Source organism: Carettochelys insculpta, chromosome 16 (genome assembly GCF_033958435.1).
Source record: "Carettochelys insculpta isolate YL-2023 chromosome 16, ASM3395843v1, whole genome shotgun sequence".
Classification (NCBI taxonomy): domain Eukaryota; kingdom Metazoa; phylum Chordata; order Testudines; family Carettochelyidae; genus Carettochelys; species Carettochelys insculpta.
This window is the reverse complement of record NC_134152.1, coordinates 15,032,179-15,057,707: the sequence shown is the minus strand read 5'-3', so window position 1 is coordinate 15,057,707 and position 25,529 is coordinate 15,032,179. Positions and strand designations below refer to the sequence as shown.

General features: G+C 43.1%; 1 protein-coding gene across 1 annotated transcript in view; it reads left to right on the top strand.

Annotated features, from left to right (window-relative positions):
* Positions 1-25,529, top strand: part of LOC142021855 (uncharacterized) — a 193,366-nt gene that overhangs the window by 70,698 nt on the left and 97,139 nt on the right. The window contains exons 17-27 of the mRNA XM_075011106.1: positions 3,535-3,690; positions 4,285-4,469; positions 5,761-5,943; positions 8,505-8,596; positions 8,821-8,990; positions 13,739-13,898; positions 14,882-14,961; positions 16,587-16,767; positions 18,179-18,379; positions 20,967-21,100; positions 21,841-21,999. Of these exons, the coding sequence (XP_074867207.1) occupies positions 3,535-3,690; positions 4,285-4,469; positions 5,761-5,943; positions 8,505-8,596; positions 8,821-8,990; positions 13,739-13,898; positions 14,882-14,961; positions 16,587-16,767; positions 18,179-18,379; positions 20,967-21,100; positions 21,841-21,999 (1,701 nt within the window). The remainder of the gene's footprint in view (positions 1-3,534; positions 3,691-4,284; positions 4,470-5,760; positions 5,944-8,504; positions 8,597-8,820; positions 8,991-13,738; positions 13,899-14,881; positions 14,962-16,586; positions 16,768-18,178; positions 18,380-20,966; positions 21,101-21,840; positions 22,000-25,529) is intronic.

Here is a 25,529-nt window from a genome sequence, read left to right as displayed (position 1 = left end):
TTTTTTTCCATTTATTACTCATTTAATTAAGAATAATCTGTCCTTTTGGAGTACACTTCTCCTCTTTTTTCTATTCCTAACCAAGAGACAGCTGTGGTTTATAAGAGCATATGCACAATAGATGTTGCCACTAAGCAGAACACAAAACCAAATTTCTGTGATCACTAGATTGACTATAATAGTGTTTGGAATACCTTTGGCTGAAAATGTGCCCCTTTCCATGGATATGCTTGTAATCAACTTTTGCTGCAATATTTGGACTTAGAAAGCAACGTTTAGGCTTGTATGAATACTCAGGGGAGGAAAAATTTGAATTTCCTTTTATGAATTTACCCAGCAAAATCATCCTATTTCAATCTAATCAGGAGAGAGAAAAAGAACTATGTGATTGTTCACAGCTACACAGCACTAGCCAATTTTCTAACAGCAAGCAATGTTGTCTAATATGTTCAAATAACACATTTATCTCAGAGGCAAAATCTGTTCATGATTATTCTGGAAACAGAGGCTAAATAATTTTTAAAATTGTTAATGTTTAATTGTTTAATGTGTTCTTTTCATACACAAATTCTGATCCTCATTTAGCACACACACATGCTAGTGCTTCATGTTAAGCTCCTAAGAGGTTCCATTGAAATTAATAGGAGGCTGCCTTAGGGTAAGCAGAGAGCTCAAACTTCCCCACCTATGCTTTACTGGAGGCCCCCAAGCTCCCTCTCCCAGCCTGTTCTTGGGGGTGGCAGAAGCTGGAGAGGGCAGGCTGAAGGCCAGGTAGCTACACTGTCCACTGCCTTCCCAGAGCTCTGGGATGACTCTCTCATGGGCTGGGGGGCCAGGCCAGTGACCCCATTGTGTGTGTATGCGTCAGGGTTGGGCAGTGAGCACACTGGGCCTTGGATGGAAGGTGTATGGGGGGGGTCTTGCCCTCCCAAGCCTTGGGGTCACCCACCGTCCATGCTTCAAGTTAAGCATGTGTGTAAATGTTTGCACAACAGGCTTTATTGTGCAGTCCCAGGGTGTCACAGATCCTAGTGTAACCCCAGAGGGGCTGAGACCACTAACAAGGGAGAGTGAAGTCCCTGCTCTACAGAGTTGACTGACACCAAGCTGGCTTTTGGCTCATGGTAAAGCACAGGGCTTTAGCCCTTAAGGTCCTAGGTTCATTCCCTACAGCCGAGGACCACGTATTGTCAGCCCTACACTTGCAAGCACACTCTTCCAGTGACACAGTCAAATTGCAGTGAGGGAATCCAAGTTTGTCTCTGGCCGCGTCTACACGTGCACGCTACTTCGAAATAGCGGCGCCAACTTCGAAATAGCGCCCGTCACAGCTACATGTATTGGGCGCTATTTCGAAGTTGAAATCAACGTTAGGCGGCGAGACGTTGAAGTCGCTAACCCCATGAGGGGATGGGAATAGTACCCTACTTCAAAGTTGAACGTCGAAGTAGGGCATGTGTAGACAATCCGCGTCCCGCAACATCGAAATAGCGGGGTCGGCCATCGCGGCCATCAGCTGAGAGGTTGAGAGATGCTCTCTCTCCAGCCCCTGAGGGGCTCTATGGTCACCGTGTGCAGCAGCCCTTAGCCCAGGGCTTCTGGCTGCTGCTGCTACAGCTGGGGATCCATGCTGCATGCACAGTGTCTGCAACCAGTTGTGGGCTCTGTGGATCTTGTGTTGTTTAGTGCAACTGTGTCTGGGAGGGGCCCTTTAAGGGAGCGTCTTGCTGTTGAGTCCGCCCTGTGACCCTGTCTGCAGCTGTTCCTGGCACCCTTATTTCGATGTGTGCTACTTCGGCGTGTAGACGTTCCCTTGCAGCGCCTATTTCGATGTGGTGCTGCCCAACGTCGAAGTTGAACGTCGATGTTGCCAGCCCTGGAGGATGTGTAGACGTTATTCATCGAAATAAGCTATTTCGATGTAGCGTGCACGTGTAGACGTAGCCTCTGAGCGTGTTAAGCTTCTGAAGCCATAGCAGGTGGTTCCTCTTCTGGCCTCCCTGGCATATGTCCTAGGCACTGACTGTCTTTTACCACTTTTACTGCTCCGAGGGTCCAGACCAGAGGTAGCCCCAAGAAACCCTGTTACTTAAATGCAACCCCTCCTAGAATTCAACGCCAAAGGTGTGCAGCAGCTTATTTGCAGTTCAGCTCACTCTGGGGTACACAGGCATTGTTAAACCGCTAACAGACAGAGAGCATTTGCTCCAAGTCTGAAGCATTAATGCTTAGTGTCCTAATCACAGGACAGCTCAGATCACACAGAGAACAGTGACATTTCTTTAATGCAATGCTCCTCACTAGCTCACCTTGTCCAGGGAGTGCTAGGGGGCCCATTTGTGTTCCCTCAGACAGGCAGGGTCCTCTGCCCTAAAACTGGCCTTACCCCTGCAGCAGCTGCCCTCACCTTAATCTGGTGCAAAAATGTCTCTGTCTCCTACTTTCCACCCTATGTGTCCATTTGTAGGTTCCTGCTAGGGTCACCTAGGCTTTTTGCTCTGCCTTTTGGTAATTGTCCACTGCTCCCAAACAGGAGCAGGAGGAGAGAGTGTCTTCTCTCAGACAGAGCAAGCCCATTGTCCCATTGTACTTTTACTGGACAGTCACTGAGTGCTGCTCATCCATCATTATCTCAGGCTGGGCAGAGATATGACATGACCCTGCTTAACTCCTGGTGGGTCCACATAGGTATAGGCTTAACTTGGCACCACAATTTCGTGGTAGTTTCATAAGCTTACTCACCATTCAGAAGTAGTAGATGTGGAATCCATAAATCATCACACAGGGATTTAAGCCTGACAGTTTCAAAAACACAGCCCCTAAAAATAAATGTGGTGAAAGAAAATGGGAGGGGGGATAAGTCATGAAAATACTTACCTCACTTTTGTTGAAATTTGAAAATTAAAGAAAAAAACAGTTTTACTGAAATTACTGCACAGGGGCATGTGGAAAAATAGCCAAACAGATTTTCAGAGCAGCAGTTTGACTCCAATAGATCAACCTCTGCCACTTCCTCAACATTGTAATTTGGGGAAATGGCTTGGCTTTGAGGGGTATGAAATCAAAGTGGTGGTCAGGGAAGGTTTGTGACATTTGGAGCCAAATATGGCAAGCACAGAGCAGGTGAGTTCCATGCACAGCAGGAGTCAGCAATTATTATGGCAGGGGGTCAGCAATTTTGTTTGCCCACAGCCCTATCGATCTCTGGTTTGTAGCGCTGCTGTGGTGGGCACGGCTGTGTTCAGTGTTTCAGGAGCCTGTCAGGAGGGGCTCAGTTGGAGCAGCTCTCATTTCTGCTCCTGGCTAAGAGTAACTGAGCTTTGGCATGTGAAATGGAGCTAAGTTTTCTGTACAGACCACAGTAGGCTCAATAACCAGGGGCTTATGCAGGCTTGTTATATTTGTATGAGTTCAAATGCCTCACCGTTCCTGCTACTAATAATCTGAACTACTCTAGCATGTGTTTGCTGGGAGTTTGATAGCATTTTACATAAATAACCCATGCTTGTAAATAACTGCATGCCACTCTGTCAGTTTGCAGAAAGGATGGGCAAAAAGAAGGAGATGAAATGCGAATTGAGCATTAAGGTCTTTGGAAATGAAGTCAGCTTTCTGGACTGTGAAGGTATAAAGAAGCAGGTGAAACATTATTCCCTAAGTGTGGCGGAGCTGGCTGTCAAGCTTCTAAAGGTAAAAGGAACCATTTTGCTGTTTGAAGGTGGGAACGTGTAGAAATTGGTTTTGAACTGGTATGTAAGAAGGTGAAGGTCAGGGATTATCGTCTCTTTACTGTGAATCAAGTCAAAATATTTTGTTCAGAAACCTCCGAGACTGGAAAAAACAGAATCCAGGGTTTATACAGTGGGGTGTGGGGTGTCACAGGACTGCTTGTTGTTTGTGAAGCCGCAGACTAACGTGGCTACCCTTCTGAGAATGGGAAACACATGGGGCCAACTTGCAACATAAGGGGATGTGGGTGTGTCTCTATGAGCATAATTTGGTTTAATGTCCTGATTATGCTCGTCTCATTCTCCTTGTCCAAAATGTTTGTATTTCAGAGCAAAACAGTCTAAGTGCATTTGTGCCCTTGCTAACGATAAACTTTGGTGCTGGGTTCTCATTAATTACCAAATCCAGGTCAATAAAAAGGGCCTGCCATCAAAGGGGAGGTGCTGTGGGAAACACAGCTGATGGTCCTGGCCAAAGCAAAAGTTTGAAAACACCCTTGTGGCTGACTGTATCATATGCATAATAATTGTATTTTGTTTCATTATTTTGCCATAGAGGCAAGAGATCCCATTTAATAAAAGACTGAGTCTGGCTACCGAAGAATTGCTCTTTCCATCAATTTCAGGCTTTCAAGTTAGACTAGCCTTAAATGCTTCAGCAGCAATCAGTGTAAAGATCAAAGGGAATGTGGATTTCAAACAACGATCAAATTTTTTCATAAATGGATATTTCAAGCCAAGGTAAAAGATGCTTTATATAGTAGGGAGCGGATACACCTCATAATTCAGATCCATTATCATTCAGCTGTGATTGCTTTGAACCACACTGTGATTAGACTGTGAATTATAGACCAATATCATGAAATGTGTCCTAGGTATCTTTGAAGGAGCTCAGTTCACATTTTTTAACCTAAAACAAGTCCTGTGGCACCTTATAGACTGACAGATTTTCTGGAGCATAAGCTTTCATGGTCACAAAAGCGTATGCTGCAAAATACGTTAGGTCCATAAGGTGCTACAGGACTTCTTGTTGTTTTTGAAGATGCAGACTAACACGGCTGCCTCTCTGATTTTTAACCCAAGAATTTTGAACTACGCTGGCTCCCTTCTATCACTAGTGTCTGGAATATGTGAATGGGAACCAGGAGTCCTCGGTTCTGCTGCTGCCTCAGGAAGTTTTAGCTTTTTGGGTACATCTGGAGTGCAATAGAACTCCCATGGCAGCTACGGTTGGTTGATTCAGGCTCACAGATAAAGGGCTTTTGTGTGGCTTCAGGAAATAGGCTCCAAACTGAGACTGAACATCTACACTGCAATTTTTAGACCACCACCGAAACTATAGAAGCCCTTATCAGCTGGCTAGGCCAGCCATGGCTGTACCATAGGTCCTTTATTGCCATGTAGCTGTACCTTTTGTTTGTTAAATTTCCCACCTGTAAAATGAGATTAATAATCACACTCAGCTTTATAAGGCATGTGGATGTAAAGTGCTGTGTATCTGCCAAATGTTGTCATGTATTTATTACATCCACACACTTCCAAAAGTGAGGAGAACTCAGTAATGCATTAGGCATAAGTTCCATGCAGAAGTGTCCTGTGATCAGTTGAGAACTATTGATTAATTGATTATTGAGTGATCAATGGGGAACTGTTCATGAGAAATCCTTGCCTTAAAAATTAAATGGGGGAGATGGAAATATTGCATCCTTGTTTGGAGACTACTGGTTAAAAAATGTACACCCACTCGTTCCTCCATGTGGATGAAACTTAGCCTTGCCTCCTCTGGTGGAGGTTGCGTTTGAATCCAGGATTAAATTCCTCAGCTTGTGTAAATCTCCATTATAACACAGACTTGCACTGTGGCTTGTATTAAGATGTGTGTGTCTATTTCAAAATTATTTTTAAAAATGTTCACCCCAGTTTTAAAGCACGTACTGTGCCAGAGAGAATAAGAAGCCTGTGGCTCAGATAATGATGGTGAAAAGGAAGGTACTTTGCAGTGGGAAATGTGTTTCATTGCATCTCTTTACAGTGCATTTATCCAAATTTCTGCCCAAATGGGAATTGTGGGGAGTTTGGGAAGAGCTGGCTTGAACTGGGTAACAGGAATGAGGACATCAACTAGTCTTGATGGAGGGATCCAGGTGAAAAGAGGACAGGAACTTCAAGTTTTCTTGAACACCCCTGAAGAATCCCTGGAAATAATCAATATCAGGTAAGAACATATGAGGGCAACACCCAGAGAACACTAACTAGGAGAATATTCTAAAACCAGAACTTGGCTGTCAGGTTGATTAGAAGTGGGAGACTCTACCTTTGAATTCTGACATCTCCCTTTAGCTTTTGTGACTGCACTAAGCTGAACCAAGTAGCTCAGTATGGGTGTAGCTATGTCCTGCACAAACGTGCCACTTTGAAAAAAAGACTCATTGGGTCTATTCATACTTGAGCTCTTTCAGATGATATTTATGAAGGCCCAGTGGGAGCCAGTAAAAGTGGAAAACCGGGCTAAATCCTGGTGTCATCATTAGTCTTTTCTTGATTCTTATTCAGCCAAAACTCTCATTTCTTTAGTGGAAATGTTGCTGAGTGAGGACAGAGAGAAAACCAATTATAAATATTCAGACTTGGCTTAGTTTGACTGAAGTTTTTCCAATGACTTTTGCAAGCAGATGAATATGTTACTGGTAAGGAAAGGCCTTACAGATCTGCCAAAAACAGGAGCAGGTCCTGGATCACACCTCCTTATTTCTTGATGTGCAAACATTTCAAAACAGGAGGCTTTTGTTCTTCATTCTGATACCCAGCACAGGCTAATAGCAGGTGGGGCAAGAAAGTGAAACTGGTCAGACTCTGGACCTCCAAAGTGGTTAGGATTCTTCTACATTTTATTGGCCCGTGGAGGAGAATCGATTTACCCCTTCATCTTTGTGAGAAGGTTCCTGGGCTCTAAAAGCTGCTGGGATAATGAGATATGAAGAGTGCATTATTGTGCATTGCTCCTTTTTACCTGTGTCTGACTTTTGGACACTGTGTTTGCTGTACAATGTGGAATGCGCCACAGACAAGCAGAATTAAGCATTAAAAGCATTCATCCCTGTTAAGAACACATTGGCATTTACTGGCTTAGTTTTGCTTCTGAGACCAAGGCTGGTTGACCGATCCATGCATCTTGTGAAGGACAGAAACCAAAAATGAGCTGCTTTTTCCCCTTTATCATCCCATTTAAATAAGTTAAAGGCTGTGTTGAATTATATACTTCAAGAATGTTGGTTTGCATGTTGGGCCTGGTGTGATTTCTCCGTAATTAGTTCAGATTTTCTGCTGGTATGATTTGTAGCAGCAGATTAGTTGTGCTTGGAATTTAGATGCTTTTGGGATAATGCTTTTAAACCATTTTTCCTCCTGTTACAGAAGAGTATGAGCTCAAACCCAGCACAGTAGAGGTTGCGTAAACAGACTGTGGGTAGCGGGGGGTCCCTGGGGAGTACTGGTAATGTCTGAATGGAGGATTCCATAGCCTAGCCGTGGATGGGAGCTAGTCTCCTTCTGTGCTGGAGAGAGCTCCCCTGGTGTGGATTCCCACATCCTGTGCAGTGAAACCAAATCAGTTCTGCCTTCAGGGGCTTTCACACTCATGGGACCCTTAATAAAAACTCCAGGGCTAAGGCATGACCTTACTTCTGATGAGTATTCAGGAAAGGACAAAGCAGAATCAGAAATCCGTCATTCATGCTGCATAGACTGGAGGTAAAGCTGTGGCTGGTACAAGTGTTTAGCTTGTGGCAACTAATTCCACGCAGTTCAATATCAGCTCAGTCCCAGATGCGCACCAGTTCTCCCTCTCCCCACACCTAACATTTTCATCTCAGAACAACCTGAAATCCTTGCTCAATGATATTAAAATGGCAATGTGACTGTTTTTACACTATTAACCCTTTCATGCCTATCCAGAGTGGTGTTTTTGTACACCCAAAACCCCCCCAGAAGTCCTGCAAGAAATTGAGGATTGGAATGTAGTTGATGGTCGGACCATAGCCTGAGCAGGGAGGCATGAGGGGGCCAGGCGCTACCCAAACTTGGGACGAACTAGCTGAGGGAGCTAAGCAGCAACACGTGTCCTCCCACTTTCTGACTTCGCAGCACCCTCTTTAGTGGGTTTTGTGCTCTCTTTTTTTGGTTGTGGTGTGGCTGTGTAGAGAGGGAATGAGACCAAATGGATGGCAGTCATTCACAGCATTGTCCTTCCTCCAGCCTGCGAGCAGCTCTAAGCAAGAAACACAGCTGTCCTTGCCACGTCACAATTGAGCACAGAGCACTAGCACAGTAACAGTTACTCTGCTGCTTTCATATTTTTGTGGTATTTTATACGCATTGTCTCTCCCCTTCCCATTTGATAGGAGCTGCCTCCTCTGTACAATCTGTGCCTCTTATTCCTGATCACTTTCCTCACTGTGATTTAGGGGTTAGTCACTCCACTGAAGGTAATGGAGATGCACTGGTGTGAAGCCGGGGAGAATCAGACTTCGTCCTCTTGCTCTACTTCTAAATGTGCCAAATAGAGTAAAGATTGTTTTCATCTCCTGGGGGGGGGGGGGGCAAATTCACCCCCTTGCTGAGACCCATCTATGCACCACTTAAGTTTTGTTCAAGGCATATTTTACCCTAGCAGAAGATGAAGCAGAACAAGACACAAACCAGCACAATAATGTATGAAAACTTTTTTGCAGTGATCAAATAAATCCTTTTGAATGGCTGTTTTCACTTTTGTTATAGCTCCACATTTTACCTCACAACAATGGATGGGATGGAAAATATTGAAGGCTTCCAAGATCATATAGAAACCAAAACCTGCACTAGTGAGGAAGGTAGGCTTGTGGCTATATATCTTTCATACAGAAATAAATCCATCTCAGATATGCACAGTGGCCTGAATCATAAGAGAAAGTACATTGGACACAATAATGAATTTCTTTTCTTTCCTTTACTTCAGAATAATCTACACATGAATTCCCCTCTAGTGGTCTGAGTGTCCTCTTCGCTTAATCATAATGCTGTTCTAATTGAATCCAATACACTTGTGTTTCACCAGTGTCCAAAATTTTTGGCTGGCAGTTGTGCTCTGAAATGTCTTACCCTGGTAAAACCAGTGGGTTGCCTTTTCCACTCTCTGGACCAGCAAAAGCAGCTGTGACATTAAACAAGCAAGATAGAGGCTTGCAACAGTACCTGATGGAAGCGGCTTATGACTATATTCCTCAGGTACAATTATGTTTCCTATCATTTTTGGTTTGATAGACATGTTCATTTTCATAGAGTCAAGTGAAAAACAGTGTTTTAGCACATTATGTAATCCAGCCCAGTCACTTACCAGCTGCTAGAGGATCCACTCTGACACAGAACTAAACAAGTGAATGGAAACTACTACCTGACACTTGTGGTGGACAACTATTATTAGTAATCCTACGTAAACAAGAACAGGGAGGTTAACTGACTTGACTAAGGCTATGCAGTCAGACACAGATAGAGCTGGGAGCAGAACACAGACTTCCGTACTTGGTGCATTGATCTAACAACAACGCACCCTCTCATTAGCCCCTACCGGACCTAAAATCAATCTACTTAAACCAGTATGAATTGCCAAGCCAGGGGCACTTTGGCCAAGTTTAACATGTGCTGATATCTATAAGAAACCTACTTAAGCTAAATTAAACAGATTTAAGCATGTCTACATTAGGGCTGCTGTTCCAGTTTAACAAGATTGGTTTAGCATTTTTGTATGGACAAGCTCCAAAAAAGAGAACTTTCTGCACTGTGGAGAAGACGGCCTGTCTTTCTCACTTTTCTAAAGCCATAGACTCAGATTATTTGAGGGCTGTTTTCTGGCAGTGTTAACATTTCAAGGTTACTGTACACTTTGTCGAGATCTTGGAATGGAAACAAAGCCTCCTGGAATCTGCACTGGAAAAGTGTTTAGCTAGTTGTTGGTGCCTGTGGCGGTGGAAGATGCCAGTCTGCATTGGGGTGGTCTCACTTGCATATAAAACCAGGAAAAGCCCTTGCCCTGTGTAGCTAGCTGAAGTAGGGAAGCAAAAGGTGACTGGAACATAAGTGCAGGGAGTAGCCAAAGACGAGGTAAAAATAATTTTTGTCTGAAATAATCTGATTTTAAGCTAAACAGTAAAAGACACATCTTGTGTCTCACCTAACAAAAAATTGTGAACAGCCTGAGAAACTCCTGGCAAAATAGGATGTAATATTAGCAGAGCCTGCAGTGCTGTAGGCACAGTAACTGGAAACAGTATTGAATAGTAACAGAGAGCTAACCCTGCTAGTCTTTGTACTATCAAAACAAAAATCAGTCCAGTAGCACTTTAAAGATTACCAAAATAATTTATTAGGTGAGCTTTCGTGGGACAGACCCACTTCTTCAGACCATAGCCATACCAGAACAGACTCAATATTTAAGGCATAGAGAACCAAAACAGTAATCAAGGTTGACAAATCAGAAAAATATTATCAAGGGGAGCAGAAGTGGCTGGAGGTGGGGAGTCAGGAATAAGATAAAGCAACGTATGTAAAAGAGCCCCTATATTGAGCTAGAAAATTGCCGTCCCGGTTCAAACCACCTGTTAATGTGTTGAATTTGAATATAGAAGAGAGTTCAGCAGCCTCTCTTTCCAAACTGTGGTGAAAACTCCTCTTCAGTAAAACACAGATTTTCAGGTCCTCCCCTGCCTGGCCAGCCCTGCCCATGCTTTGGCCACCAGAGGAGCCCTCGCCACCCTGCCCCACCCCAGGGAGGCTATGATCCAATGGCTTGTGCCGCTGCTGCCATGAAGAGTTTGCCTCTGTCAACCTTGGGGGCTGCTAGGGTGCAAGGGCGGGTCCTGGGTGAGAGGCAGCTGAGAGAGAAATCGTGAGTGGAGCCCACTGCACAATTGTGCTCCCATGAGCTGTGGGGCCAGCAGTCAGGGCAGCTCAGAGAGCATGGGGTTGCTGGGGTAGCCTGTCCCTTCCTGCTGCCTCTTGTCCCTGCTCTAGGGGCCACGCTGGCTCTGGCTGCACTGGGGAGGCTGCCCCGCCTTGCAGGCCCCCACCCCTGGCTAACAGCAGGTGAGTGGGTTCCTTCACTCACTGCCCCACTGTCACCCTCCAAGCAACTGCCTTCTCACCCTCACCTCCATACACATGCCTGGAGCTCTGCTCCCTGATCCTTGTGTCCCAGCCCTTCTCTCTGACTGCCCCAAATGCTAGCACTGGGGAGTGCAGCCATGATCCCCAACACCCATGCTTGGGGCCCTGCCTTGACCCCATCCCCCAAGCACACATGGCCAGTGCCCTGCTCTCTGAGCCTATCCCACCCAACACATGCCCAGACTCTGCTCTGACTTTCCCCACAAGACTTGCTGGGTGCCCTGCTCTGTGACCAGTCCCATCCAACACATGCCTGAGGCTCTACTTCATAACCTCATGGCCAGGGCTCTCCTCTGTGTCCCGCCCAGTCCTGTTCTGGGATCCCATTCCCAGCACCTACACAGGGTCCTGCTCTATGTCCCCTCTCCCCCTGCATGCTTTCAAACAGGTCTATGCTCTCTGCCTCCATGCTCGGCTGGATGTGAGTGTGGCTTGAAGGATCACAGGAAGAATGTGTGTTTGAGTAGCAGGGTCACAGTGTGATAGCTTGAAACTCTTTTGTTGTAAACTGGTTGTGAGTTAATGTTCATCTTTCTACATATGAAATAACTCCTGTATAAAAGAGATGTTGTATGCATTAATACGGGTATTGTCTTGCTTTGTAAACATATTCACCCAGTTCCTCCTTTGATGTAAATTGTTTATTGCTTTGAAGTAGTGCTAAATTACATCAGCTGAAGATCTGACTTTTGGGTGAAATCCCTGACACCACTGAAATCACTAATAATGCTGGTTTTAATAGTGTCAGGATTTCATCCTGTCAGGGGAGGGCAGAGTTTCATTCTGAAATCCTTAAGAAAAATTCCTATTGCAATCAGTGGTAGTTAGGACTTAATTGGAAGTTCTTTATAATAGAAATCACAGATAGAGATTTAAAGACTGAAATAGTAAAGCACTGCATCTTAGTTTATTAATGAAGCTGTTGTAAGTAGGACTCTTAGTGACTTTAAAAAGTATCACTGGCACTCGGATTGTAGGTAGAGGTCAAAATGTCACATTTTGGCACTCCGCCTCAGAAAGGTTGCTGACCCCTGCTCTCGACAATTAAATTCAGTAGCTTCCATGAACAGTAGTGAGAGAACATTCTAATGCTAAGCCAGCGGTTCCCAACCTTATTGAGATGGGGACCCCTTTTGACAATTCAGGAAGATGTGACCCAAGGCAATTCAAAAGTAGGGGTGAGGGGGCTCTCCCCAGAGAAAAGTGCAACCCTTCCCCTGCCCCCTGGCTTAAACCCCTCTCAGCCACACCCCTGGCTTAAACCCCACTCAGCTAGGGTTGCCAGATTTTTGGAAAACTTATGCAGGACAGGCAGCCGCACCTGCAGGATCCCCAGCCAGAGCTGCCTGTCCTGCATAAGATTTCCAAAAACCAGGGCGAGAGCTGGGAGCTGGCTGGGGTGTGGAGATCTGGCTGGCAGCACCAGCCACAGGATCCCCAGCTGGGGTGGGGAGGAAACCCTGCAGCTTGAAGCCCACTGAGGTGCTAGCAGGCATCACAACCGCAGGACTCTGGCTAGGGGCAATCTCCACACCCGGTGGCTTGAAGCTGGCTGGGGCACTGAGCCCTGGCCGGCATTGCCAGCAGCAGAATCCTCAGCTGGGGTTGGGGGGAACCCCTGTAGTCCATGGGTAAAAGCTGGCTGGGGCACTTTGCCCTGTCCAGCAGCACCAGCTGTGAGATCCCGGGTGGCAGGGCAGGAGACCCTGCAGCTGTGCGGTGGGAGCTGGCTGGGGCATGGAGCCTTGACCAGCTCTCAGCCCCTCTGCCCTCCATCCACAGGCTTAAACCTGTCTTAGCCACCCTGGCCCCCGACCTACCTCACAGGGGAATTCCAAGCTGTCGCTGCTGACCCCCACTGCCCCTTCATTCCTTCTCTGCCCAGATCCCCCCCAATTCTTCTACTCCCTTCCCCCACCTGCAACGGGGCAGTTCCCTCCCCAGCAGACTTAAATGTGACTGAGTTTAATTGGTTTCAGGGAGGAATCCTGCTTGTTGGCTGTTAAACCAGTTGAACTGAGTTCCATTTCAGCACTGCAGAGCAGGGACTGAGCGCTGAGGAGGAGTCAAGTGGCTGTAAATGGCTCCTTAAGAGCCCAGCCCACGACCCTTAGAAAATCTAATGGCGAGCCTTGTTTGGGTCCCAACCCATAGGCTGGGAACCCCTGTGCTAAGTAAATGTGGCCCTAGAATGTGAAGCTATTTAATGAAAATAGCCGAAAAGGTGAGAGCAAAGCTCTATATCTGTGTCTGTATCATGGGTCAGCATTTTCTCAAAGCTTGTCAGGCTCTGGCACAATGTCCAGAGGCTCTTAATCTGCTGTGTAATCCAAGGTGTTCTAATGGGAATTCACGTGTCTGTCACTCAGCAGGGACTGGAAAATTCAGCCCGCTGCAGATTAATACCATCACGTGTATGAGAAACATTTAAGGTAAAAGATCAAATAAAATTGGAAACCTGCACCTGGAAATGGCTTACATAAGCATTACAGATGGAGATTGGAAAAACAGGCTTATCATCACAGCAGGAGCCTGCTGTGATTCCTTGATATACTTCCATATGGCAGACTCCATTCTGTAAATATCACAGGGGTAGCCGAGTTAGTCTGTATCTTCAAAAACAATAAGAAGTCCTGTGGCACCTTATAGATGAACAGATATTTTGGAGCATAAGCTTTCATGGGCAAAGACCCACTTCATCAGATGTCTTTGCCCACAGAACTTATGCTCCAAAATATCTGCTAGTCTATAAAGTGCCACAGGACTTCTTGTTGTTCATTCTGTAAATGTCATGATTGTTTGTTTGTTTCCAGAAGGATTCTTGGATTCCAAGTGACGCTCTCCTTCATTTCTTTATCGGGACACCAAAGTCAGACCTGAAAAGGGATGTTGGGGTTGACCTCCATTTTAATATCCCTCAGAAGAAATTCAGAGTCAAATTGATACAGCCAAAGAAAAAAATCCAAGTTGATGGTAGGTCTCTCAATTAACCCTCTACTATTGTCAACCAGGGCAGTTACAGTCAATGGAGCTAATCAGATATGCACCAACCTAGGATCTAGCTGTAAATTTGTACTGAATTGCATGACAGCCATTCAGCAAGTCTACGTCTACACTAGAGTTTTGTGTGTTTTCTCAACGGAAACTGTTGACAAAAATGCTGTGTAGATGCTCCGGGGGGGCTCTTTTGTCGACAGAGCAGGTCAAAATATCGATCTGCTTTTAAGTGTAAACGCAATCTGTTGACAGAAGTTTTGTCAGAACATCTCTTCTGACAGTAACTTCTGTAGACAGAGTCTTCTAGTGTAGATGTAGCCCTAATGTATATGACAACATAATACATTCTCCACTGGCTGGGGCAACTGCATCTCTGTCAGTGCTAGATGCTTCCAAAGGTTCACAAGTTCACCGGGACCTGAAAATCAGAATGAAAAAAAAATTGAAATTTCCCGCAGAACAGGAATACTAGGCCCCAGCCAGCTCTACTTTAAAACCTAAGTCCCGTTTTCAAATACGACAGCCACTTAGGAACCTAAGCCTCATTGAAAACTCAGTGGAACTCCAGAATGTAGACACCTGAGTCTCTTCTGAATATGGGACTTAGGCACCAAAGTCACTATGGAAAATGTTACCCCATACTTCTTATTGTTTTCCTTTACTATTATTTATTTGTTGTTTAATTATTTAAATGTATTATTCACAGCAATTATGACTAACAAGTTGTGATAATTTTTTATGTAAGATACAGTAAAAATGTACTGTCTGTTTTCCTTACACGCACTATGTACTAATAAAAGAAATCAGTTGTGTTCTTTCCTATTTCTCCAAGGAAAACAGACAGGAGAGTTGTAAGAAAGATCTCTATTTTCTGGCCCTGGTTATTGATATAGTTTAGTCAGACCACATAGTATGTACCAAAAAAAGAAAACAGTTGTGTTCTTTCCTATTTCTCCAAGGGAAACTTGAATTATCCAAGAATACACGAATTGGACACCTGGAGCTGATACTAGATGACAAAGACGTCTATTACATTAAGGTACATCTCGAATTCCACACTTTTCAATATGAGGATGAAATTCACAAATAGGAACAGGATGAAAAAATTCCTATGGAAAGACAGTGAGACACGTGTCCTGAAAGAGCATCTGAATAATTGATTAGCCGAATGAGTGAGTTCCCTATTAAAGGTGCATTCAAGCTGAGGTAACACATACTGGCTGATCATCACTAAATTGTTGTTTTTTTATGAGCAAAGAAATATCCTTCAGCACCAAGATATGAGCACAAGCAATTTTGTTCCATTCACATTTTGCACTTAAAACCACCAATAGCTGAGCACCACGATCAGTGGAATGACTCATGTTGACTTCATTGGTGTGGTCCAGTCAGTGGGCGTATTATTTAAATTCTTACGTCCTCTCAGCTACTTCCGAAAAGAGCTGAGTTGTTGGTGTGACAGGTAATAGAATACAAAGCCTTTTGCCTCCAGCTGTTTTCGTGTGTGCCCACAGCAGCGCTCTATTTTCTGTCCCTGGTTGTTGATACAGTTCAGTCACACCACATACTTTTCTGCCACTCACTCCAAGTTACCACTAGTGGCTTATGTGGAGTGAGTTTGGCCCTAATCTAGTTCTTAATGGTATTATTCTGAGGGCCTGATCCTCAAAGTAAAATCAGATAGGCAGATTGCTGCATTCACAGAGCCTGCTGAAGGCTATGCGGCTCTGGGTGACTGCTGCAGCCCATTCTCCCATCTACACATGTGCTTCTATGTGGAGAATTGGGGCTTGAAATTATATTTGGTTTGTTTTTCACTTGAATTCAGTACTAAATGAATAAACTGAAGTGATGTCGTAGCACAGGTTTTCAGTTGCAGTCCATTTTTATAATGGAAAGTCATATTGCAGTCATGCATACTGTCTGTGACTGAATCCAGAGATAACTTTTCACTAGCATGAATTTCTTAGCTACTGGAATATCTCAGGGGCTCCTCTTTTAATGATGAGGTTTGCATCAGAACTGAGAAAGAAAGAGAAGCTAAAAGAAAAAATCAAATGTGTAGAAATTTAATATTAAAATCCTACTGGGATTTTTATTCCTCCACAGATTTAGGCTACTACTGTGGGCCTGTAGACCCAGTCCTACTTAATTGTTAGACGTTTTTCCAACAAGCACAGCAGTTCACCAGCTGGTTTTTCCTACAGTCCAATTTGAGACTAGACATTTTGAAACTTTCTTTTGGCAGAGCAGCGGATGAAAGACGAATTTACATTGCTGAATGCTGCGCTTGCCTTCCAGCCAGCCAAAGTACTGTTCCAAACTGCCACCCCTCCATGTTTTCAGCAACACCACATCAAACAAATGTTGTTTCATTTTGTGTTTCAATTTTCTAGTCAGTTTTGGAACATGCTGTGTGTTCCCAGTTCCCATTGAAGTCAGTGGGAGTGGATGGGGTTCTTTGTCTTTTTTGGAAATAAATCCACCTTCTCGTCTCCCCTTATTTGTCAGAAGCAGCTTTTGCATTTTCTAAATAGAAAATCTGAAAACTCTCTTCCCTCCTCCCACATTGGCAAAGTGCCCCTCTCCCGTATCTAGGTACGAAATACCGAGTCTCTTTCTCAAACCATCATCAAGCTATATGGTTGGGTTGGGTTTTTTCAGGGAATGACGGATTTGCAAACAGTGACTGGAGAGCAGAGATATGCAGTTCAGCTGGAGGTAAAGCTGATAAAGCAAGGCAGCCCAATCATTCTGTCAGGAAACATCACTAAGCAGCTTGGCAAAAAGATGGCATTCTCAGTGTCCCTGCATAATTTATTGAAGGATGCAGCATTTCTTTCAGGTTGGTGGACAAAGTACTTGTCATATAAATGAGTAGGATCTGTAGTCCTTTCGCATTTGCAGTGTACATGTTGAGAGAGGGCATATGTCCTTGGCCTCCTGCTTTTTATAGGAATTAATGTCTCTTGGAAAGTAGTGGAGGTGCCTTTAGAATATGTGATTTTTGTAACACTTGCTATTGAAGAAAAATAGCAGTTTTACAGTAAATTAAACATCTTCCTTCAATCCCTTGGCTGAAAAGTAAGCTTGAGAAGCATCTCCTAGGAGTCATCTATTTAAAAAAATTCTAACCCTATTTTTCATCGTTCACTATTGTGTTACAAAAGCTGCTGATGTTGTGGCTAGTTAAAAAGGTGAATTTGTTTACAGTAATTCCTGATTTATGCAGAGGTTTCATCATGGGCAACCTCCCCGTAATCATATTTCATGAAAATTGGGCGGGGGGAGGCGGTTGGAGACATCCCTGGAACTCCCCTGGCTGGGGGAGCAGGTAGCTGGGGGACGTGGGGGGCTTCTCCCAGCTGGGGGGCACACAGCTGCTTGCAGCACGTCTTCTCCCAGCTTCCCCAGCTGTGTGGCTGCTGTGCTCTCCCAGCTGGGGAAGCTGGGGACTGGAGTGGGAGGGGGATGGTTTTGAAATTGGAAGTAACACTTCAGCTCCCTATTTTTCCCCCGGCAAAGTATCTTAGTGAGGTGGGTTGTGTCCTCCCTTTTGTTGGGCACCCAGTTCTGAAGGCAACGCTGCCATCAGCAGTAGCATAGAAGTAAGGAATGCCATGCTATACTTACTCCTCTGCTGCTGATGGTGGGGGTGCTGCCTTCAGATCTGGGCACCTGGCCAGCAGCCATTGCTCTCTATTCTGCCTTCAGACCGGGGTGGCCGGCTGGAAGCTGCTCCTGCTGGCTGAGTACGCAGCTCTGAAGGCAGCACTGCTGGCAACAGCAATGGAGAAGGTGAAAGATGCCTTATTGATAGGCCTGAGAATGAGTTCCTGTTCTCACCAGTAGCAGTTGCAGTGGGAGTTTCCCCACATTGTCCATCTCATCCCATTCCAGGGAGATTATCTGCCAGATCAGAGTGCACAATCTCCCTATTTGCTCCTGGATCTGGTTGCTGATACAACCAAATGGTGATAGTACATGAAGCCTTGTAATCTGGGCTGATTTTGAATCAATGATCTACTGTAGACGTGAAAAGTTCTAAAGCCATTGACCAGTCCTTGCCACTGCTCCAAGGGCCGATTCTGTGAGGAAGTACATGCTCCCACTGGGGATCTGAGACCACTTGCTGTCTCACGAGGATGGTGGTGATAGTGCTTAATCTTGCTGAGAATACAAGAGACTGACCTTGATGAGTTCACAAGATTCCTTCCAGTTCTATGACTCTATGTATCTTCCTCCTTATTGTACAGTTTTCATCTTGCACTACTGCATAGTAACCTCTACTCTCTCTGTAGTATTGCTGGAGAAGAAGGTTGGTGATAAATTGAGGCAGTACTCACTTGAAGGGGAGACCTATTTTCCAGGTGTTCTTGGATCTCATACCATTGGTTTGCTGCAGCAACGAGGAAGCCTGTGGTCTACTGCCCTGAGAATAAAATATGGACTCCTAGGTACTGTGTCAATGACATTGATGGTTATGATAAAGAGCAAAGACAAAACATTTGAACAGTCTCACATTTTTCTGCATCTTATTTTTCCAAATAGTCAAGGTCCCCTTCCCTACAGAAGGGGAAAACATGGCTGCTTTGTGATCTATAAGGGGTGCTTTGTCATCAAAGTCCTGGCGCTTGCTTCTGCTCCCCAGCTGGATTAATGGAACTCTCAGAATTTAACTGGAAAAAAATGCAGAATGAATTTAAAATGTGGTTTCTGTGAATATTTGTTGTTTGTAAATAAACTGCTTCTGAAAATATCCCTGCAATTGCTAGAATGTTTATAAAAAGTAAACAAAACAGAAGTACAAATGTAATGAATGCATTTAAAAATAAGGAGATATTTCCAGAAAGAGTTTTGCAGTATTTCTCCAGCAGCCTTAGATAGACTAGAAATACCTAGGCATTAACTTTACTGAGCAGCAAAAGCAGGCAGACAATCAAATAACTTTTGTGGCTTTTGCTGAACAGCTATAGCAGTTAGCGCATTTAAACCTAACCTGGTATATGCTTATGCCATATTAATCCTGGATCATATTTAGTGGTATGATTAGTTAAGCTTCCTTAAAACAACACAGATGTGCTAAACATCAAGTTAATTAGAGTATAATGTACAAGATAACAAATATTCTTCAACCATATTGGTAAATGGAATGTTTTTGTGTATTATAATGGCTATTCTTTTAACAACTGAAAGCAAATGGACCATATCCAGATATGTTTACAATGTATCCTAAGCATTCAAATAATGAGTCTGGTTTAAAAAGCATAAGAATTTTTTTAAGAGGCAAGCTTTTAATTAAAAACGAAAAACAAAAACAAAATCTAAGTATTGCGAGACCCACAATAAAATTGCAAACTCTAGCAATACTCTGCTCGCTCAGGTTTTGAAATGCTTTTAGCAAGATAAAAATGTCATTCAAGAAGTAAAATAGAGCCTGCATATTTCTCTTATTGCTGGAGTGGAGTGGGAGATAGAAACTGTAGAAAATATGGCAGAACAAACATAAGCAGGATCTTGATTTTCTTGGGGCAAAAATCAGCCTAAATATTTGACTGTTTTCATTTTGCCTTCTGATGTAAAACAGATGTTTCCAATTTCCTGAACTTGGAACCATATTTTATTTTATTAGAAAATAAAATAAGCAGAGGGCCAAAGTCATGAGTAAATCCTATAATATGGTCCATCTTTTCAGGATTTTCATTTCTAATGGAACTTGTGGGATAAATCAAAGTTTCTATGACCTAACACAGACAACTCCAACTCTGGTCAGCAGTTTTACCAGACAGAGACCTCAGCTAGACACCTTGCATTCACATTTTCCTGCACTCTGCCCTATTGTAGAAGTTGGGCTGCTTCCTGACATGTTCGGCAGGTACTAGCTACACCTCTGGGCCCCTCAGAAGAATATGGAACACTTGGATTAAAAGCCTGAAATGCTGTTAGTAATAATACGTACCAATAGTTGGAGCCATTTAGTTTCAGTCAGACATAGACTCAGGCTGTGTCTACACTACGAGATAATATCAAATTTATTAATATTGATTTTGTAACTCTGGAATTTATAAATTTGATTTTGTCCATCCCCACCTCCCCACATGCTCCTCACAAAGTCAACTTATTACTGCCACACTCAATTGGCAAACATCGACTATTGCAGTTGTGCATTCTGGGAACCTGTCCCACAGTTCCCTCATCCTCATAGCACTTTGGGTATTTTCTCTGGTCTTTGACATCATCTTCCCACACTGCATTTTCCTCATTCCCTCCCTGTGTTAAGCAAATGTCCATTTTTCCAGTCGGATGGAAGGAAAAGTTGGGCATCAACAAAGATAGCAAAGTTATCAGAAATCTTTTTCTTCTGTAACACAGAAACACAAAAACTTTCCATTTACCAATATGGTTGAAGAATATTTGCACCAATATTTCAACCATATTTATAAAAATCAGCAAATGTGTGTCTTCTCACTTGGCCATCCACTGACTCTCCCACACCTCATGATTGCATCTGATCCCTGAAAATAACACAGGGACCCTGAAAAGCTCGAAGAAAGAGCTGATAGTAATGCTTTTTGAAAAAAAAGAGGGGAGGGTATTTGGCTTCCCAGTGCACTATACAGCTTCTGTGCACAGTCTGTGTTCTCAGATGGCCATCTACTGTCTATCACCTCTCCCACATTTGCATCAGAGAAGGATATTACTGGTTGGAAACAGTCAGTCATTTAAATAAATGAAGTATATGTTTATCATCTGCTTTTTACTTCGTTAATTAATGCTTTCATTTTCAGAGGCAAGTTCTTATGTACAAACGCAAACCCATGATCTCTGCGTACATGTACATTGAAACCAAAAGAATGTTCTTGCCTCAAGATTTTTAGGATAAAACAAATTATATTTCTGTGAAGAACCTGCCGTTATGTTTACATGTAATGAAAACTATAATGTGGATTTAGGATTATATTAATAGTTTTTTCTGTATGAGTTTAATCTTCCACTTTTGCAAAGTCAAAGCATTTGCACATGTGCATGTCTTGACTCAAACAGGAGATGCGAAAAATCTTCAGCATGAGTGTAATGGACGACAGAAAATTAAAGTGGAGACCAGTCCAAATGAAGCATACAAACTGGATTTGGGGCATGAACTGTACTGTACACAGACTCCATCTTATAACCACAAGGTAGAGAGTACAATATGCTGCAATGTATTAGCTGTATGGTGACAAACTCATGGATATGCCAGAGGTCGGTTTTCAAATAATCTTTTTACCTCTTGCTACCCTACTGCCTGTTTACCTGGTATGGGCCAGGGCCTCAAAAAGAAAGCTCAGTGATTTCTGCACTGCATTACTGCTGTGTAAATCCAGAGTAATTCCAGTGAGATCAGTTCTGATATACGCATTCATGTAATTTCTGTGGAATATTCTGCATATATAACACTAATATTTATTTACTGATATATGATTCTATTGTCTTTTCTGTAATCAGCAATCCAGGAACCCTCTTAAGCACACAGAGATCATCCAAGTAATGGTTTCACCATACTTACATGTCCAGAACGTTGAACATTTTACTCGAATTTGTTAACACTTGTCAGGTTCAGTTTGTGATGCACTTAGGAAACTACTAATCTGCAGCTTGAAAAAACAGCTCAGTCTTTGAGTTGTTAGGAGGCAGAGCTGAAGCAAAATTCTTACTTTTAGTGAGTCCTGTGTAACCCTGTGCTCTGTTGGTTCATTCTAAAGGATAATACTGTCTAGTATAAATATTGAGCATTACCTGTAATGTAACTTTTTGGTATCACTTGCCTGCTACTCAGGGGTATTTTAGAAAGCAGTAGTAGTAATGTTTTGTATATCCACAGCACCATGCATAAGGGACAAAAGCCTGACACCATGAAATGATGTATTGTTTTCTGCAGGTTCATTTGCAGCATGAGGTGAGAGCATCTCAGGTCTACTCCCAGCTGGAAGTCAACTATGGCAAACACTGGGATGAAACTAACAACAAGAAGAAGCTACTGATCAGCCAGACATTTAAAAACAGTTCAAGTCCGTCTCATGTCAACTATTTCATGGAGGTAGGAGCACCTGCTGTTGGATGACACCCGTGTTGAAACACAACATAAGCTTGTGCTCTGAAAAAAGTGATTGTGGCATAGTGGCCAGCCATGGTTGTCTTTCACTCACAGCAAGGTCAATTCCGTTCAGTTTGCAAGGAAAAGAGATTTCAGAGGCAAGCTGAATTCTTCCTTTTTCAACCATAATCTCTAATAATAATAATAATAAAAAAACCTGCAGATGAAATTATTGCTGCACTGACTCCTGTGCAAACAACTTGCGTACTGTAAATGGGATTTACTGAACAATTCTCTCAGAATACAGGGAATAGAATCCAGCACACACTCAGTTTCAGCCCCGTAATTTTTTTCATTAAAGCAAATTGATGGAGTGAACATCAAGAATAGTCTCAAGTGAGATGGCTCCATTGTTTGCATACCCATTTTTCTGCCTATTTTGAGGGATACCAAATTTTATTCATTGTGCAAAGTCAGAATTTTATATGACAGCGAGTAAACCCTTATACGAATAGCTGTATTTCATGTATGTGATATCCTTCTATTTTTTGTGGGTTGTGAGATATTCCACACTCGATAAGAGACATTTCTTAAAGCAGAGGCATGAATAGTCTGAATGGCTATTAAGATATCTAGCTATGTGGAGAAAGCTGAGATTCACCTGAGACCCAGAAGTTCAAAACTTAAACCAAACAACCAGAGACCACATTAGGTGGATTTTTTTAAACCTCAGAAGAAGGTTCGAGCTTGAATTGGTCTGAGTTTTTGCTAGGTTTTCGATTGGTTTATGCAAACTGATTTGCCACTCCTAGTAAAGCGTACCTTGTTTACAAGATGCTGCAGTGGGATCTGTAATGTTAGCAATCTAAGGCAAGAGGCCCAAAGTATATACTATTTCATTAAAGTCTTCTTGTGGAATTACAATAGGTGAGCTCTGTTACAAAACTGCCTCTTTCTGATTCCTCCAGACAAACTGTAGGATCTGAAAAATATTTCTGAAGTAATATAGCGGAAAATAATTAGATGCATTATGGTGAATTTATGCCTTCCTACGAAGGATAGAGTACTGACTGCTGAGCGAGACGGCGGATGGTAATTCCTGTGTTGCTCATGTTCTCTCACAAATCCTGGCAGGAACTTTACATAAACTATGATATAAAACTTCTAAAATAGTTCTTAGGGAGACTGTAACAGAAAACACTCACCTCTTGAGCGCCTCCTGTAGTTCTTTTCCTGCTCCCAGTGTCCCCATAGGTTGTCCACCTCGCTTGGCAAATCTTCAGTGGCTTGAGTCCTTCTGTGTCTCAACCCGCCAACTAAAAGTCAGAACGTTCCAAATGAACCCCTTCTGTGGTTGCAAACATCCAATAAAACCACCTGTTTTCCTTTGCCAGGCTCTTCAAACAGCTCTGTGGCCATCAGCATTGGGTGAAGTTGCTGCTTGGGGAGGCAAGCTACCCAGTCCAGAACCCTGCACAAACTGCACCGCTGCTTCACTCAAACCCCACCCCTCCCCATTGTCTCCCCCTTCTCTGCTCATTCTTTCCAGCCAAGTCCTGGAACCCAAATGGCATTAAAAAAAACCAAACAACAAAAAACCAACAACACCCCGCTCCCTACAATTTCTTTCTAAGGAAAATGGGGCATGTTTTCCATTGCATGCCAGATTGTGAAGACTGGACATGCAAAAGATACTTAATTAAAAGTGATGAATGAGTGAATAAAAAATTCAGTCACAGGTTTTTAGATACACCCTGAAGTTTGTCAGAGATTTATTTGCAAAAGCTTTGTAGTAAGGGCAAGTCAATTGTCCTGCTGACTATGACATTAAATATTTTAGAATACATGAAACAGCTCTTCTCTGTTTTACATTTCCTTAATTAGTATTTTAAGCCAATTTTATATTTTAAACGTACTCTTAAGCCTTCATAAAGCTATCATTCCAGATTACTTCATGTTTAACACACTGTAACAAAGATAAAATTAATTAGAGAGGTTAGCATGGCCATAACAAACTTTTAGAAAAAGGTAACACTAATTTATTTTGTGCTTTCCATAACAATAGACATGTTTATGAAATTTTACCATGTCTGTTAAAAATATATTTCTAAAGATTTTAGGCATAAAAATGATTTCATATCTTACTAATGTATTGATTTTTATGGTGGCTTCTCTTAAAACTAGTTCATCAAACAGCTAGATGTGAAGAAAGAAAAACTCATTTGTTCATCTATCAGGAGGACAAGGGATGTTGTCCCTTTAAGGGCTCTTTTCAAGGCAGGGGTGGGTTTAAAGAAGAGCATGGGTGGTCAAAACGGACCAGAAGACTTTTTACAATAGTAAAATTTTAATTAATAGTAATTAAAATTAAAATTTGTATTTTAGATATGGGTGGTCTTTTGAATAATTTATTTAAAAGCTGAATACTCAGATTGTGCATCTAAAATCCATGCAAGGATTTTTTTAGAGATATGATTTTATAATCTTCAACAAACCTATGAAATATTGAAAGCAATTTTAAACTACGATCCAATAGACAGTAATGCACAACTATTTTTGTCATTAAATTCAGAAAGGGAGAGAATATGGGTTGGCATATGCCTGTTAAATGGCTTTGTAACCACTTTATGGCTCTTTCACAGATTGTGTTTTGCTAATAGGTCTGGCAAGCTGGAATGGTTTTCACTTTTAAGTTATTAGATCTGCTGGGGGCGAGGAGGGAGGACTCATCAGGCTGCAACAACCTATTGTGGGAACCTGCAGAAATGGTCAGAATAGGGATTGGAAGAGGTATGAGCACTAAGACCCAGGGAAGTCATGGAGTCACCTTGCCTCTTGTATCAACCACCCATGTATGGGGCCTTAAAATTCAACCCTTTGCTTAGACGTTCAAACAAGCCTTGTCCCCTTCTTGGGGGGTCACACCTCTGTGCCAATAGGGGAATATAGCCTGCCACGGTTACAGCCTCCACCCTGGGACCATATGAACAGGAGCTTCCTACCTCTCACTTCCATGCATTGCAGCTATTTCCCTAGGCCTCTTTCCTTCTGGCCTTTTATTTCCACCCCATGTCTGGGGTTACGGTGCTGAGTCCTCTCCCACTCAGCTGAAGCAAATTCAGCCAGAACCAAACTTTGGGTATCTCTCAAGCACCTTTGGCCAGAGGGGTGCACTCTGCACTTGCTCATCTGGACTTGGTGTAAGGCTTTGCAGCTCTCTTTATCTGAGCCCGCTGGGCTCTGAGTCACTGCTTTTGTGACTCCCCTCCAGGTGGGCCTAAAAGACTTACCTTTGCCACTCCGTTCCTGAGGCAAGGTGTAGTAGGACTGTGGCACCTCCAGTAGCGGACGACCGAGCCCAGGTGCTCCCCATCACAGAGGCACAGGTTTTACACATATTAAAAATTGTCTCAGCAAGTAACTGCAATGAACACGTGCTCCTTTTTAGAACTGATGGTGACCTTTTCGTGTGGCCTGTATTTGAAGTATCATGAAGTATACAGTGTATTTCAGTTTTGTTTGGACAATGACTT